Source organism: Canis aureus, chromosome 23, assembly GCF_053574225.1.
Source record: "Canis aureus isolate CA01 chromosome 23, VMU_Caureus_v.1.0, whole genome shotgun sequence".
Taxonomy (NCBI): Eukaryota; Metazoa; Chordata; class Mammalia; order Carnivora; family Canidae; genus Canis; species Canis aureus.
In genome coordinates this window covers 49788966-49801544 of record NC_135633.1, presented here as the reverse complement: position 1 = coordinate 49801544, position 12579 = coordinate 49788966, and the positions used below count along the sequence as shown (strand labels likewise).

The following is a 12579-nucleotide window of genomic DNA, read 5'->3' as shown; positions in this document are numbered from 1 at the left end:
TCTTCAAGAGGCTACTTCTTGAATTCTCTTTTGGCCTATGTAATTTGCTGTGGTCAAGGAGACATTAGCTAACATGATACAGAGGCTTGAAAAGTACTTGCAAATTGGGAGTTATTCCTAATTTTGCTTCACCTATCTGAGCAACTATGTGAAAGAGCCCGGCCTAGACTACTGGAAAATCAGAGACATGATCAAGCCATTCCCTTTGCCTTTCCTAGTAGGAGCTAATCAGCAGCAGCATGAGGCTAAATGCATTATTCAAACCTACTCATTCAAACCTCCCGGGGACTGCAAAGATCAGCTGAACTTGTCCAAACAAGAAGAACCACTAATCTGACACCCAGAATTGTGGGAAATAATATGTTTGGTGTGTGTGTGTGTGTGTGTGTGTGTGTGCACTACGAAGTTTGAGGATGATTCATTATGCAGCAAAAACCAGTGCAATATACAATCAAAATGCATATAATATAATCTGTGGATTGAATTTCTGTAAATAGTAGTTTCTCTAGGCTTAAAACACATCCACAAACATGGATACACACACTTTTGAAATTCTATCTTTTTTAAGTTATCTGCCATTCTTTCTCTTTCTTTTGCTTGGCTCAACTTCTCAGAAAACAAAATTTATAATAATTGAGTAATTTTTCTCCTCTACTAATCATTTCACAACTCACTGTCATAAGACTTATTTTCCACTACTTCCTAACTTTATATGCATACTTTATGCATATTCCCTCGGTTTTTATACAATGTTCTTTTCTATTAAAGCATTCTATCTATAGCAGCGTCACACATTACATTTAGGGTTTTTTTTTTGTCTCCTTAGCTTCCTCTTTCTTTGGGTTTCTCCAATATTCCTAGTTTTTTGATAGTCTTCAAATTTTTGAGGAGTACTGGCTAAGCATTTCATAGTGTGTCTTTCATTTTGGACTTGTCTGATATTTTTCTCATGATTAGTGGGGATATAGGTTTTAACGAGGAAATCACAGAGATAAGGTACCATTGTCATCACATCATATTAAAGGTAAATATTCTCTTTGCTGATATTGGCCTTGATCATCACTGGGTTGAAGAAGGTTTATCAATCTCCTTCTGTGGGAAGTTACTTTTTTTATTCCTCTTTTCCACTCTGTATTCTTTGGAAACAAGTGACTGTGGACAGCCCACATTTAGAGGAAGGGGAAATTACATTCCACTTCCTTGAGAAAAAAAAATATTTTCATAAATTATTTGAAATTCATTTATGTGGGAAATTTGTCTATTCTTTTGATTAATTTATTTATTCATTCACTTGTTATATTAATATGGACTTATGGGTAATTATTTTATTCTTTGGCTTATAACTCATGCTCCATTATTTTCTTGCTCAATTTTTTTCCAATTTGGGCCATTGGGAACTTTTTCAGTTGCTTCCTGTGTTCCTTTGACTTGCCCTCCGCATCACGTTTGTTTGTTTGTTTGTTTGTTTGTTGATTTGTTTTAGCACTTCCTTACTTTCTGTTATTATAAGATACTCTAGGCTGGTCAAGTACACTTTCTGCCTCAGTCCTAGAGTTAGTCCTTCCTCAAATAGCTCTCAACCTTTTAACAGGAGAGTAGTATTAGAAACCAAGGTCTTGTCTCGGCACTTTGTGTATTGGTTTCTACTATATACGTTCCTTCTAGGCCATCTCAGAACACAATATGTGTGTGTGAACCTAGCCATGTATATATATACATATCTATAGTTTTTGTATGTAACCATCAGTACCTACATTAAGCTATATGTGAGTTCATACTGTAGTCTTTAATGCTAACCCATTACCACATAGACCATGCTCTCCTTTTCTTGCTTATCTGAAATCTCCCACTCTAACAGTGAGAAACCTGGCTTCTACCATCCACCAGCCACTGACTTCATTGTTCAATTTCATGTATAATGGTTTTAGAGTTACCAATAATAATATTGCTAACTAGAGTATATTACCAAAGAACAAATTTTTGTGTGTTTTGGTTTTTGTTGTTGTTGTTGTTTTAGTCTTGAGAATTAATTTCCATATTACTAAAATCATTATCTTTGTCCCCCACTGCCCTAAGTGAAGTTGCTTCATACATTTGTAATATAGTTAGATTGTCACATTCTGCCTTTCATTCTTTCATTCTGGGATCCTCTAAACTCATAAATTATTATTATTTTTAAATTTGTATACATCGATGTTTACTTTGTGCTATAAAGTTCTACTGGTTTTGATAAATGTGTAATGACATGCATCCACCATTAGAATATCACATTAGAATATCACAGAATATCACATCACCCTAAAAAATATACTTCATTCACTCATTTATTTATCCCCTTGTCCCAACATCTGACAATCAGTAATCTGTACAGTCTCTACAGTTTTCCTTTACCAAAAGGCCACATAAGTGGTATCATGCAATATCCAGCCTGTTCAGACTGGCTTCTATCAATCAGCAATATGTTTATAGGATTCGTCCACGTACTACACAGAAAGAACCTAAAATAAGATAAAATATTTCAAGATTTTTAATTTCTTTTTAAAGTAACCATAACGTTGGGATGCCGGAGTGGCTCAGCAAATGAGTGTCAGCTCAGGTGTGATCCCAGAGTCCTGGAATCGAGTCCCACATCAGGCTCCCTACACGGAGCCTTCTTCTCCCTCTGCCTATGTCTCTGACTCTCTCTCTCTGTGTCTCTCATGAATAAATAAATCAATAAAATCTTAAAAAAATAAAGTAACCATAAGGTGGATGGACCAGGGATTTCATTTAACTTTTAATGCCTCTTTTTCATATTTTTTTACTTTTCCACATTTTCACAGATGTTTCTACCAAAATTTTCTTTCCTTTCTCTTCTTAAACCTGTTTTTTTTTTTCTATAATCTGTGGTGCATAACATAATAATAATAATAATATTAATAATAATAATAATGAAGGATTGTTTTGTTGTTTTGCAATTAATTTCTAGTATTTCAACAAAGAAGAGGCTTTTAAATATTTTCCAAAAGCATTGAGATACATGTAAATATGTTAGTTATTACATTTAAGTATATAACATGCACTTATATATAAAATAAGAAATTAATCAAAATTGAAGATTACCTCTTTGCTTTTTTTTTAAGGATTTTATTTATTTATTAATGAGAGACACAGAGGGAGACAGAGAGAGGCAGAGACACAGGCAGAGGGAGAAGTAAGCTCTATGCAGGGAACCTGACGCGGGACTCGATTCCAGGTCTCCAGGATCATGCTCTGGGCTAAAGGCGGCGCTAAACCCCTGAGCCACCCGGGCTGCCCCCTCTTTGCTTTTAAAAAACCCCTGAGCCACCCGGGCTGCCCCCTCTTTGCTTTTATCCATCATACAAAGTTGAAGTTACCCTGATAGCACTTAAGAACACAACAGAGCCATTGAGTTAAATCAAATCAAGCTATAAATGTTACATGTATAAACATTTAAATCATCACTACTATTTAACTTCTAGATATCCTTAAATTAAACAAAAACTGTGGCATATTCATTTTTAGCATTATGATAGTATTACTCCAAAGAACATAATCTACTTTTGCAGAAAAGATATCATTTTAGATTCAAGATATAGAACAATAAGATTGATCAAAACAAAGTTAGAGAAGCTGGGACAACCAAAAATTTCACTCTGGAGATATGCGTGAGTATAATAAATCCAGCATGATTCTGTCTTTCTATGGTCAAATTTAGCATTGTAATGAGACATTTTTATAACTGATTATTATATATATATATATCTCCAAATCTTCTAAAGCCTAACGCTGGTGTACATTGTAAATGAAAGTCAATGAGGTAGAATGGATACTCATTTTATTAACATTTATATAGTATTTTCCTAGATACTCTATTATATTGAATTGGATATTATTATTTGCAATGCTAACAAAGGTTTAAGAATTGTTTTTTATTGAAAAGTGTGACTTCTGATATAAATTTAAATGAACACGAGGATATCTTGTAATGAAGACTTTAATATATTTTTATTATTTGATATGTACAGAAAAATTCTTACCTGAAAAACACCCAACTACTGATGAAAACAGGATTAGTTTCCAAGAGGAAGCCATCCTTGGTTACTAGGCTATCTTGTGTCTCAATGTGTTTAGCAGCTCTGATTTTTCTTCATTAAATAATACCCTGTTGAAATAAATAACAGTTTTCAAAAACTGAGAAAACAAAAAAGTAGACAAACACAACCTGACTCAAAAATATCACAGTAAAATAATAAATACCTTTTATTGCAAAGGTCAGATTAATATACACTTGGCTATTGACAACAGTAATACAATTTCATTAAAATTAATATAATGCACAACATGAAAAATTTAGAGAAGCTTATTTATATTGAATAACTTCATTTATATTGAATATATTTATTTATATTGAATTTATATAATTTACTTATACATATTATTACATAATTTATTAATATTGAATACTCCGTCACAGAATACTTACAAGAAATAGGAATATCAGGTTCTAATGGAGATAGTTTTTCCTCACAGGGAATATATAATAGCTATATTTATTAATTATACAAATTATTAGACTAGAAAAATAGGATAGAAAAACCAGTTATGTTAATATATACACCTCTGGTCTAGAATATAACTAATGGTCAGTTAGCCAAGTGCCTATTGTGCCTGTTGCTCATCTAAACCTCCACAGGAAAATTTCTCAATTATTAATGTCAACTGCGTTTGATTATAACTCCTGCGATTATCTGCACTGTGCTATATTTCCTTCCTTTGATACTTCTATCAGCATCTTCTGCTAGCCAGAATCTAAAGGGAATATTTTTGTGAATATTTAACGTTTCTCATCTAATGGCATTTTTATAACAATGATGAGTGTAGCACATTAATATCATTTTGTTCCATTATTTGTCCTGAAAGATAAGATAAACATAAAAAATAAAAAAATTCTAGCACGAAATTTCCTGCAAGAACTTGGCAAATGTGCTTTAGAAATTCTTATAATAGACAAGTAACTTCTGAGTTTTCAAGTGTCAGTGGTGTCCTTCTTAGCCCAAAGTGATTAAATTTGGAAATAACAGTACAGCGTGTTAATAATTTTTTAAATAATGATCGTTTCTTAGCAACTATTTCCTTCCTATAGACTTGAAGTTCAGATTATCTCCATCTTTTAGAAAAAAATCTTAAATATATAGGCAAGCACTTTCCCCCTTAGCTACATAATAATTTTATTATAGTCATGCCCAAACACGGAAATCTATTAGTGAATCTTCTCCCCGAATAATGTTAGTTTCATTTCATTAATATTTTTAATGCTAAGCCTTGATTATCTATTTGAGTTGCATGGTAATATATCACAAATGGAGAAAAAGAGTTATTACAACTAAAAATGGTTGTTTTATAGCCACCTACTTAAAAAAAATACTTTTCATTTTTTCTTCTAAGTAAATATCAGAAACAAGACAACCTGAAGCACAAAAAAAATCTTATTACTAATTTTTACAATTTAAAATATTTTTATTATTTATATACTGTTTGTTTTACCAAGAAGGAAAAGAAGAAAATTAGCACTTCACACACAAACATAAGAGACTTAAAGTTGCTAGTAGTACAATTATGATTCATGAGAAATGCACATTTGAATTAATGAATTTTCAATCCATGTTGAAATGGACTTTTCTCAGATTGTGAAACCTGATACACTAATTTAGTGGCTTATAACTAATAAATTCATTGTGTAGTTGAATGTGTAGATAGTTAAAACATCACATCTTAATTGGAGTTTTAAGTAGAAATGCTAAACATATGTTATAGAAAATTAATTAAGGGATAACATGTTGCCTTTTGAATGTCAGTTTTTTTAAGACGTATATATTAAACTGCCTTATGAATGATATTCAGATGTGAGCATGTCGAGAGATTTCTATTATTGCCTGTTGGTCTCTCCAGTTCTCTACCAATGATTTCTACAGTTTGACCCTTACAATCTATTTTAAAGCATAATTTATGTGTATATATATATATATATATATATATATATATATATATTGTGTGTGTGTGTGTGTGTATGATTTTATTTATTTGAGAAAGAGAGAGAGAAAGAAAGAGAGGGAGCATGGGTATGAGTAGGAGAAGGGGCAAAAGGAGAAGCAGATTCCTCACTGAGCAGGGAGCCTGATGCAGGGCTAGATCCCAGGACCCTGAGATCATGACCGGGGCTGAAGGCAGACACTAAACTGATTGAGACATCCAGGTGCCCCTAAAACATAATTATATTTTAAAATATAAATCAGGCTATATTATTCCCCTGTTTCGGTGGGTTTTTTTCTTAAAATCCAAACTCCTTATATAGTCTACAAAATGATATGTTGCCTAGTACCTACATAACTTTCTGACTTCAACTTCTATTCCTCTAGACTCCATTTCTACCACACTGACTTTCTTGCTGCTCCTGAAATATGCCAAGCACTCATTGTTTCCTTTGCCTAAACCCCTTCATCATCAGGTTCTTTCCAGACTGGATAACTTTAAATCATTAAAGATTCTGCTCTTCAGACTCTTCTTGATCCTTTCCTATAAGTAGGAAGTCCCTCCCCACTCCATTCCCTGCAGCCCTGTCACTGCATTGGACTCTCCTACATTACTCTTTTAAATTATCATTTCATTCTTTTAAATTATCATTGCCCGATGTTATGCTATTTATTTTCTTTTTAATCATCTTTTTCTCCTACTAGGATGTGATGTGCATGAAAGCAAGAAATTTTGTCTTGTTCATCTTTGTAGACTCAGTAGGCCTGGTTTTAGTAGCTATACAATTAATATTTTTGAATAACAATTATTGGATAAACTGAAATCTCTGGTAAATAAATTATTTGGCACAAAGTAATACAAGAAGAATTTAATACTGGCAGTGGCTATCGTTCATAAAATCCTATGTGCTAGACATTGTGTTATGCATTTTACCTACACAGCCTCTGTAAATTAACTTGACACATTTTATTGATGAAGATAACTTGCCCAAGATCATATAGCTAGTGAAAGTCATAACTGGGGTAAGAATAATGTTGACCTTTAAGCCACATCATCTCTTATAAAACTTCACCAGCAATGTCTACAAGAGATCCCAGAAACCCTCTTATCTGATATAATTGGGACTGGTACTGAGTTAATTTTTTTAAAAATATCATACAAACCCAGCAGCCCCAGTGGCTCAGCAGTTTAGTGCCACCTTCAGCGGCATGTTCAGCTCAGGTCATGTTCCTGGAGTCCTGGGATCGAGTCCCACGTCAGGCTCCCTGCATGGAGACTGCTCCCTCTCCTTGTGCCTCTGCCTCTGCCTCTCTCTCTCTCTCTCTCTCTGTGTGTGTCTCATGAATAAATAAATAAAATCTTTAAAAATAATAAAAAAATAAAAAATCATACAAACATACCTTAAATGTTATAATTTAATTAGTCTGATTTGACACTATAATTTTGGCCAATCTTACTATACAAGATTGAGGTTTTTTTTTTTTCTGAGGATCAATATTCTGATGGAAAAAATATTTTCCTTTTCCTCAACATCATGAATTATTACTACATAAGTCCTGCCTGTAATACATCATATACAATTTTTAATTTCTTCAAAGTGTTACAAGGCCATTCGAAGTGGTCTGATGACTGTATCCTTGAAGGGTTTTTTATTATTATTTTTATACATTTGCCTCATACACACCTACTTTTATAGCATTTTCTAAGTCACTTATTTTATTGAGTTTGTTCAAGATATTAGTTTTTGTGGTTTTAAAAAATCTCGTTTTCATAGAACCAAATACCCTCACTGTTGGTGTACTCATATGCCATTAATTTGCATAATGTTTATTTGAATTGCCTAATAGCATCAAGTACAATCTCTATAAACAGCACAAACACAACTGAATATTAGTAAGTATGCAACTTACTTAGTGGCAGTGAGTAAACTAGAGATAAGCTTACTTAGTCATCAGCATCTAGCATATTCTGAATTAATTATTTTTATTTATGGACACAATAAGGAGTGTTAATTGGCAAATTAGAACAGAGGGGTAAAAGTGTTTCTATTCTAATTAGCATCTGACAGGGCTACAATGAGGGACCTGAATGTAAATTTTAGTAAAAGAAGTAACATAATCAAATATATCTTTTCTGTGTATCTTACTCTCCATCTCAACTATGACTTTTTGTAAAAATGGAGCCAGTGGCACTTTTGATAGGAAGATATCCATTAAAGGCTAAGCAAGGCTAGGACAGAATTCATGGAAGAAAAAAAAAAAAACAAACATTAATAAGCTTTGATGTGGTGTTGTATTTTATATGTCCTTGAGGTTCACCTGGAGAAAACAACAAATAATGAGATGCAACATAAGATCTAGCAGGAAAAAAAATAAAATAAAAACTAAAGTAAAGAAAAGCATATTTGTTGGCTTTGTTATAATTGCTATCATACACCCCTTGAGGACCAAGGAGCAGTGCCAAGTAGAGAGACTTTTTGCTTTCAAACACAACCAGAGTGAATTATGATATTGTAAGTCGTGAAGAAAATAAATTACACTTTTGTTTCCTGCACAAAAGACTATAGATTATAAATAGAAGGTGGGGTTCATAGTGTTTACATAAATTTAGAGGTATAGTTTTCTACAGTGTATAGTTAAACATTGTTATGGTCTATTTTCCTCATCCTTTTAAGTCCAAAAACTTATTTTTACCTCAACAGAACCTGCCTCACAGAAAGGGATTCAGCAAAGATTTGAGATGTGGCAGCACTAGTCTTCTGAGACTTCAAGTCAACTTTGTAATTTTAGTTAAAACAGAAGAGTAGAGAAAAATATGGCTCAAGATTATTTGATAATAGACAGTGCACTTAAAGGAGATGAGAACCAGAAAAGAAAAGAAAAAAAAAAAAACACTCTAAAAAACTGGTGCTGAAATATACCATGATTCTCATCATCAGGTAATGGGTATAAGGAAAGTGTGAAGACAGAACTGTAGCTTACTGCATCTGACACTAGCCTCCATGTAAATTCTGACAGAACTTGTTTTGGGATCTTGAATACCATTCTATAGTCAGATAACAGAAGGTTATCCTTTCCAATAATTTGGAAACTAGATATGATGACAAAGCTTCCTTCTTAAAATAATACAAAGTATAAAATACTTTTCAATATCTCAAAGAATTAATTCAGATGGAAAAACTAAAGAGCAAACAGAGAGAAAAGCAGCAAGCTGAAAATGGAGATAACTTTCGCTGTTAGGTCATTTATCAAATCCCTGTGAGGTCATTTATCAAATCCCTGTGAACCTCACCGTGCTGTTCATGGTTTCTCTGATATTATAGGAACCAAAACCAAAGCCTCAGCCCACAGTGTAGGTGTTCAAATAGGAAACTCCATATGTCTAGAATCCCAAAGGGTTTCAAAATCATAGTTGAGGTGACCTAGAAATGTCCCTCTAGAGAGATACGCTACCCACAGAGAAGGAAAAGAAAAATTTTAGTCTTAAACCATGAGACTAGATGGAAAGAAAAAGAAAATTTCATTGAGAAAAAATCATAGTCAATATTTACAACATAATCAGGAAAACAAATCACTATGAGTGAGAGTCAACAAATCAATAAAAGTCAGAATAAGACTTGCAAAGACTTTAGATATTTGATGTTTCAGACGCATATTATTAAACAAATATATATGTTATGTTTTTAAGCATAAAGAAATTGATATTACAAAAAAATGAAGCAAAGATAAAGAAATTGTCTAGAATGCAGCCCAGAAAGAATAATGGATGGAAAATATGAAAGGAAAGTAAACAGAATGGAGGATATAGTAAGAATACTTTATATGTCTAATCAGATTTTCAGAAAAAGAGAATGTGATGAAGCAATACGTGAAGAGATAGATAATTACTAAAATTTTTCAGAGCTGATTTACCAATTTTGAAATTCAGAAAGACCAGAAAAACTCAAGAAGAATAAATAACCAGTAAAATAATAATGAAAATGCTTACCACCAAAAACAAAAACAAAAACAAAACAAAACAAAATCAAAGCAAAACAACAGCCAGAGAGAAAGAAAGGCATTAATTATATATATATATATATATATATATATATATATATATATATATATAAATAAAAGAAAAGGAAAAATCAGACTCTCTGTTGACTTACTAATAGCAAAAATGAGTTCCAAAAATATTGGAATAATGTGCTGGTAAGAAATAACTGTCAATATATAGTTCTAAACCTAGTAAGAGTTTCCTTAAAGGACAAGAGTTAAATAAAGCTTTTCCCACTTATTCAAAAACTGAGAGGTCATTTATACCTCAATAAACTTGTGAGAAAACTGAGTTTGTAAAAAATAAATCTTTATTGAGAATAAAACTTAAAAATGATATTCATAAGGTAGAAGGAAAAAAGTAATTGCAGAGGTAATCTCTGAAATTAATAAAAGAAACATAACAGAAGATAATTCATAATGTTTAAAATATACCAAGAATGATTGCTCTAGAAACTTATTTGCCACTTAAAATTCTATGAGATAAAATTATTATTCTCATTTTTTAAAGATGGGAACTGGATAGTCTGGGTCCAGAGACCATGACTTTAAACAACACACTATATTGTCTAAAACGATAAACAAAAACTATGGTATGATGGCAAATTTAAGAAAATATTGTCTTAGTGGGTCTTAGTAATGTTTTTTGGATATGACACCTAAAGCACAAACAACAAAATGAAAAAAATAAAATAAACTAGTGAAACTACATCAAATTAAAAAGCCCTGCACAGCAAAAGAAACCATCAGCAAAGTGAGACAACCTATAAATTGTGGAAAAATATTTGCAAACCATATATCTGATAAGTGGTTAGTTAATATCCAAACACATAAAGAACTCACATAACTCAATAACAAAAAAACAAATAACCCAGTTAAAAAGGGTTAAAAAAATGGGCAAAGGACCTGAATAGACATTTTTCCAAAGATGATATATGAAAGACCAACAGGTACATGAAAAGATGCTCAGCATTCACTTGCCATTAGAGAAATGCAAATTAAATATACAATAAGATATCATCTTATACCTTTTAAAGTAGCCATGATTAAAACACAAGAAATAACAAATTCTGGCATGGATGTTAAAGAAAAGAGAACCCTCGTGCAATGTTGGGATTGTATATTGGTATAACCACTATTTTAGTATAACTACCATATAAGCCAGAAATTTCACTTTGGGAATACAATAGAAATAGAAACACTAACTAAAAAAGAAAGATATCTGCATAGCATCATTATTTACAATAGCTAAGACATAGAAATAATCTAACCGGTTATTGATGGATGAATAGAAGAAAATACAATATATGTACACAACGAAATATTATTCAGCCATAAAAAATGAGGAAATCCTACATTGATTGACCTTGAAGGCAGTATGCTGAATAAAATAAGTCAGAAAAAAAACAACTACTGTACAATCTCATATGTGGAATCTAAAACCAAACAAAAAACTCATTAAAAAAGAAAAAAAGGAAAGAAAGAAAGAAGGAAAGAAAGAAAGAAAGAAAGAAAGAAAGAAAGAAAGAAAGAAAAAGGAAGGAAGGAAGGAAGGAAGGAAGGAAGGAAGGAAGGAAGGAAGGAAGGAAGAAAGAAAGAAAGAAAGAAAGAAAGAAAGAAAGAAAGAAAGAAGAAAGAAAGAAAAAAGAAAGAAAGAAAGAAAGAAAGAAAGAAAGAAAGAAAGAAAGAAAGAAAGAAAGAAAGAAAGAAATCAGACTTGTGGTTACCAGAGCCAGAGGATGGGGGAAGGAGAAATTGGAGGGTTTGTCAAAGGTACATACTCCTAGTTATAAAATAAATAAGTACAAGGAATGTAATGTACACCATGGTGACCATAGTTAACACTGCTTTATGGTATATAGGAAAGTTAAGAGTTAATCCCAGAATTCCCTTTACAGGAAAATAATTTTTTTTTTATTTTCCTTCTTTTCTTTTTTTAAAAATTTTTAGCTGAACCTATTGTTAATCATTTCACTGTTTATAAATTAAACCATTATGCTATAATTTAAATTCATACAGTAGAATATGTCAATTATTTATCAGTAAAACTGGGAGTAGAAATTGGAAATAAAAAGAAAACATTGTATAATAAAACAACAATAATTATGTCTTAGAGGGTAAAAAGTAAAGCAAATATAAAATTAAAATACATGAAACTAGTAGCATATACATCAGAAATGACTAAATAGTTTAACAGTTTATGTATATTCAGAGATAAAGTAAGAGATTTAGATTTTTACAAAATATCTATGTTTTCCTAGGTTAACTGATGAACAAATAGAAATTTGTCAGAAAACAAATCTGTATTCATTATAAATATTTACCACCCCTCACTTTTTGGTAATGAAAAAAAATTATATACGTAAAAGTCTTTTACATAGAATATAACACATAAACAACTTTCCATAAGTCCTATAAAACAGAAACCTGACATTTTTAGTCTAACTTTAGAAGCTCTCAAGATTGTGATTCAAACTGCGCGTATTGTCACATCTACTACTCCACCTCA

The 12579-nt window shown here is 31.8% G+C and overlaps 1 protein-coding gene across 4 annotated transcripts in view; it reads right to left on the bottom strand.

Annotated features, from left to right (window-relative positions):
* Window positions 1–12579, bottom strand: part of CNTN5 (contactin 5) — a 1290695-nt gene that overhangs the window by 734811 nt on the left and 543305 nt on the right. For all 4 annotated transcript variants that reach the window (XM_077867587.1, XM_077867588.1, XM_077867590.1 and 1 more), the window contains one exon: window positions 4041–4165. In XM_077867587.1, the coding sequence (XP_077723713.1) occupies window positions 4041–4095 (55 nt within the window). In that variant the 5' untranslated portion in view covers window positions 4096–4165. The remainder of the gene's footprint in view (window positions 1–4040; window positions 4166–12579) is intronic.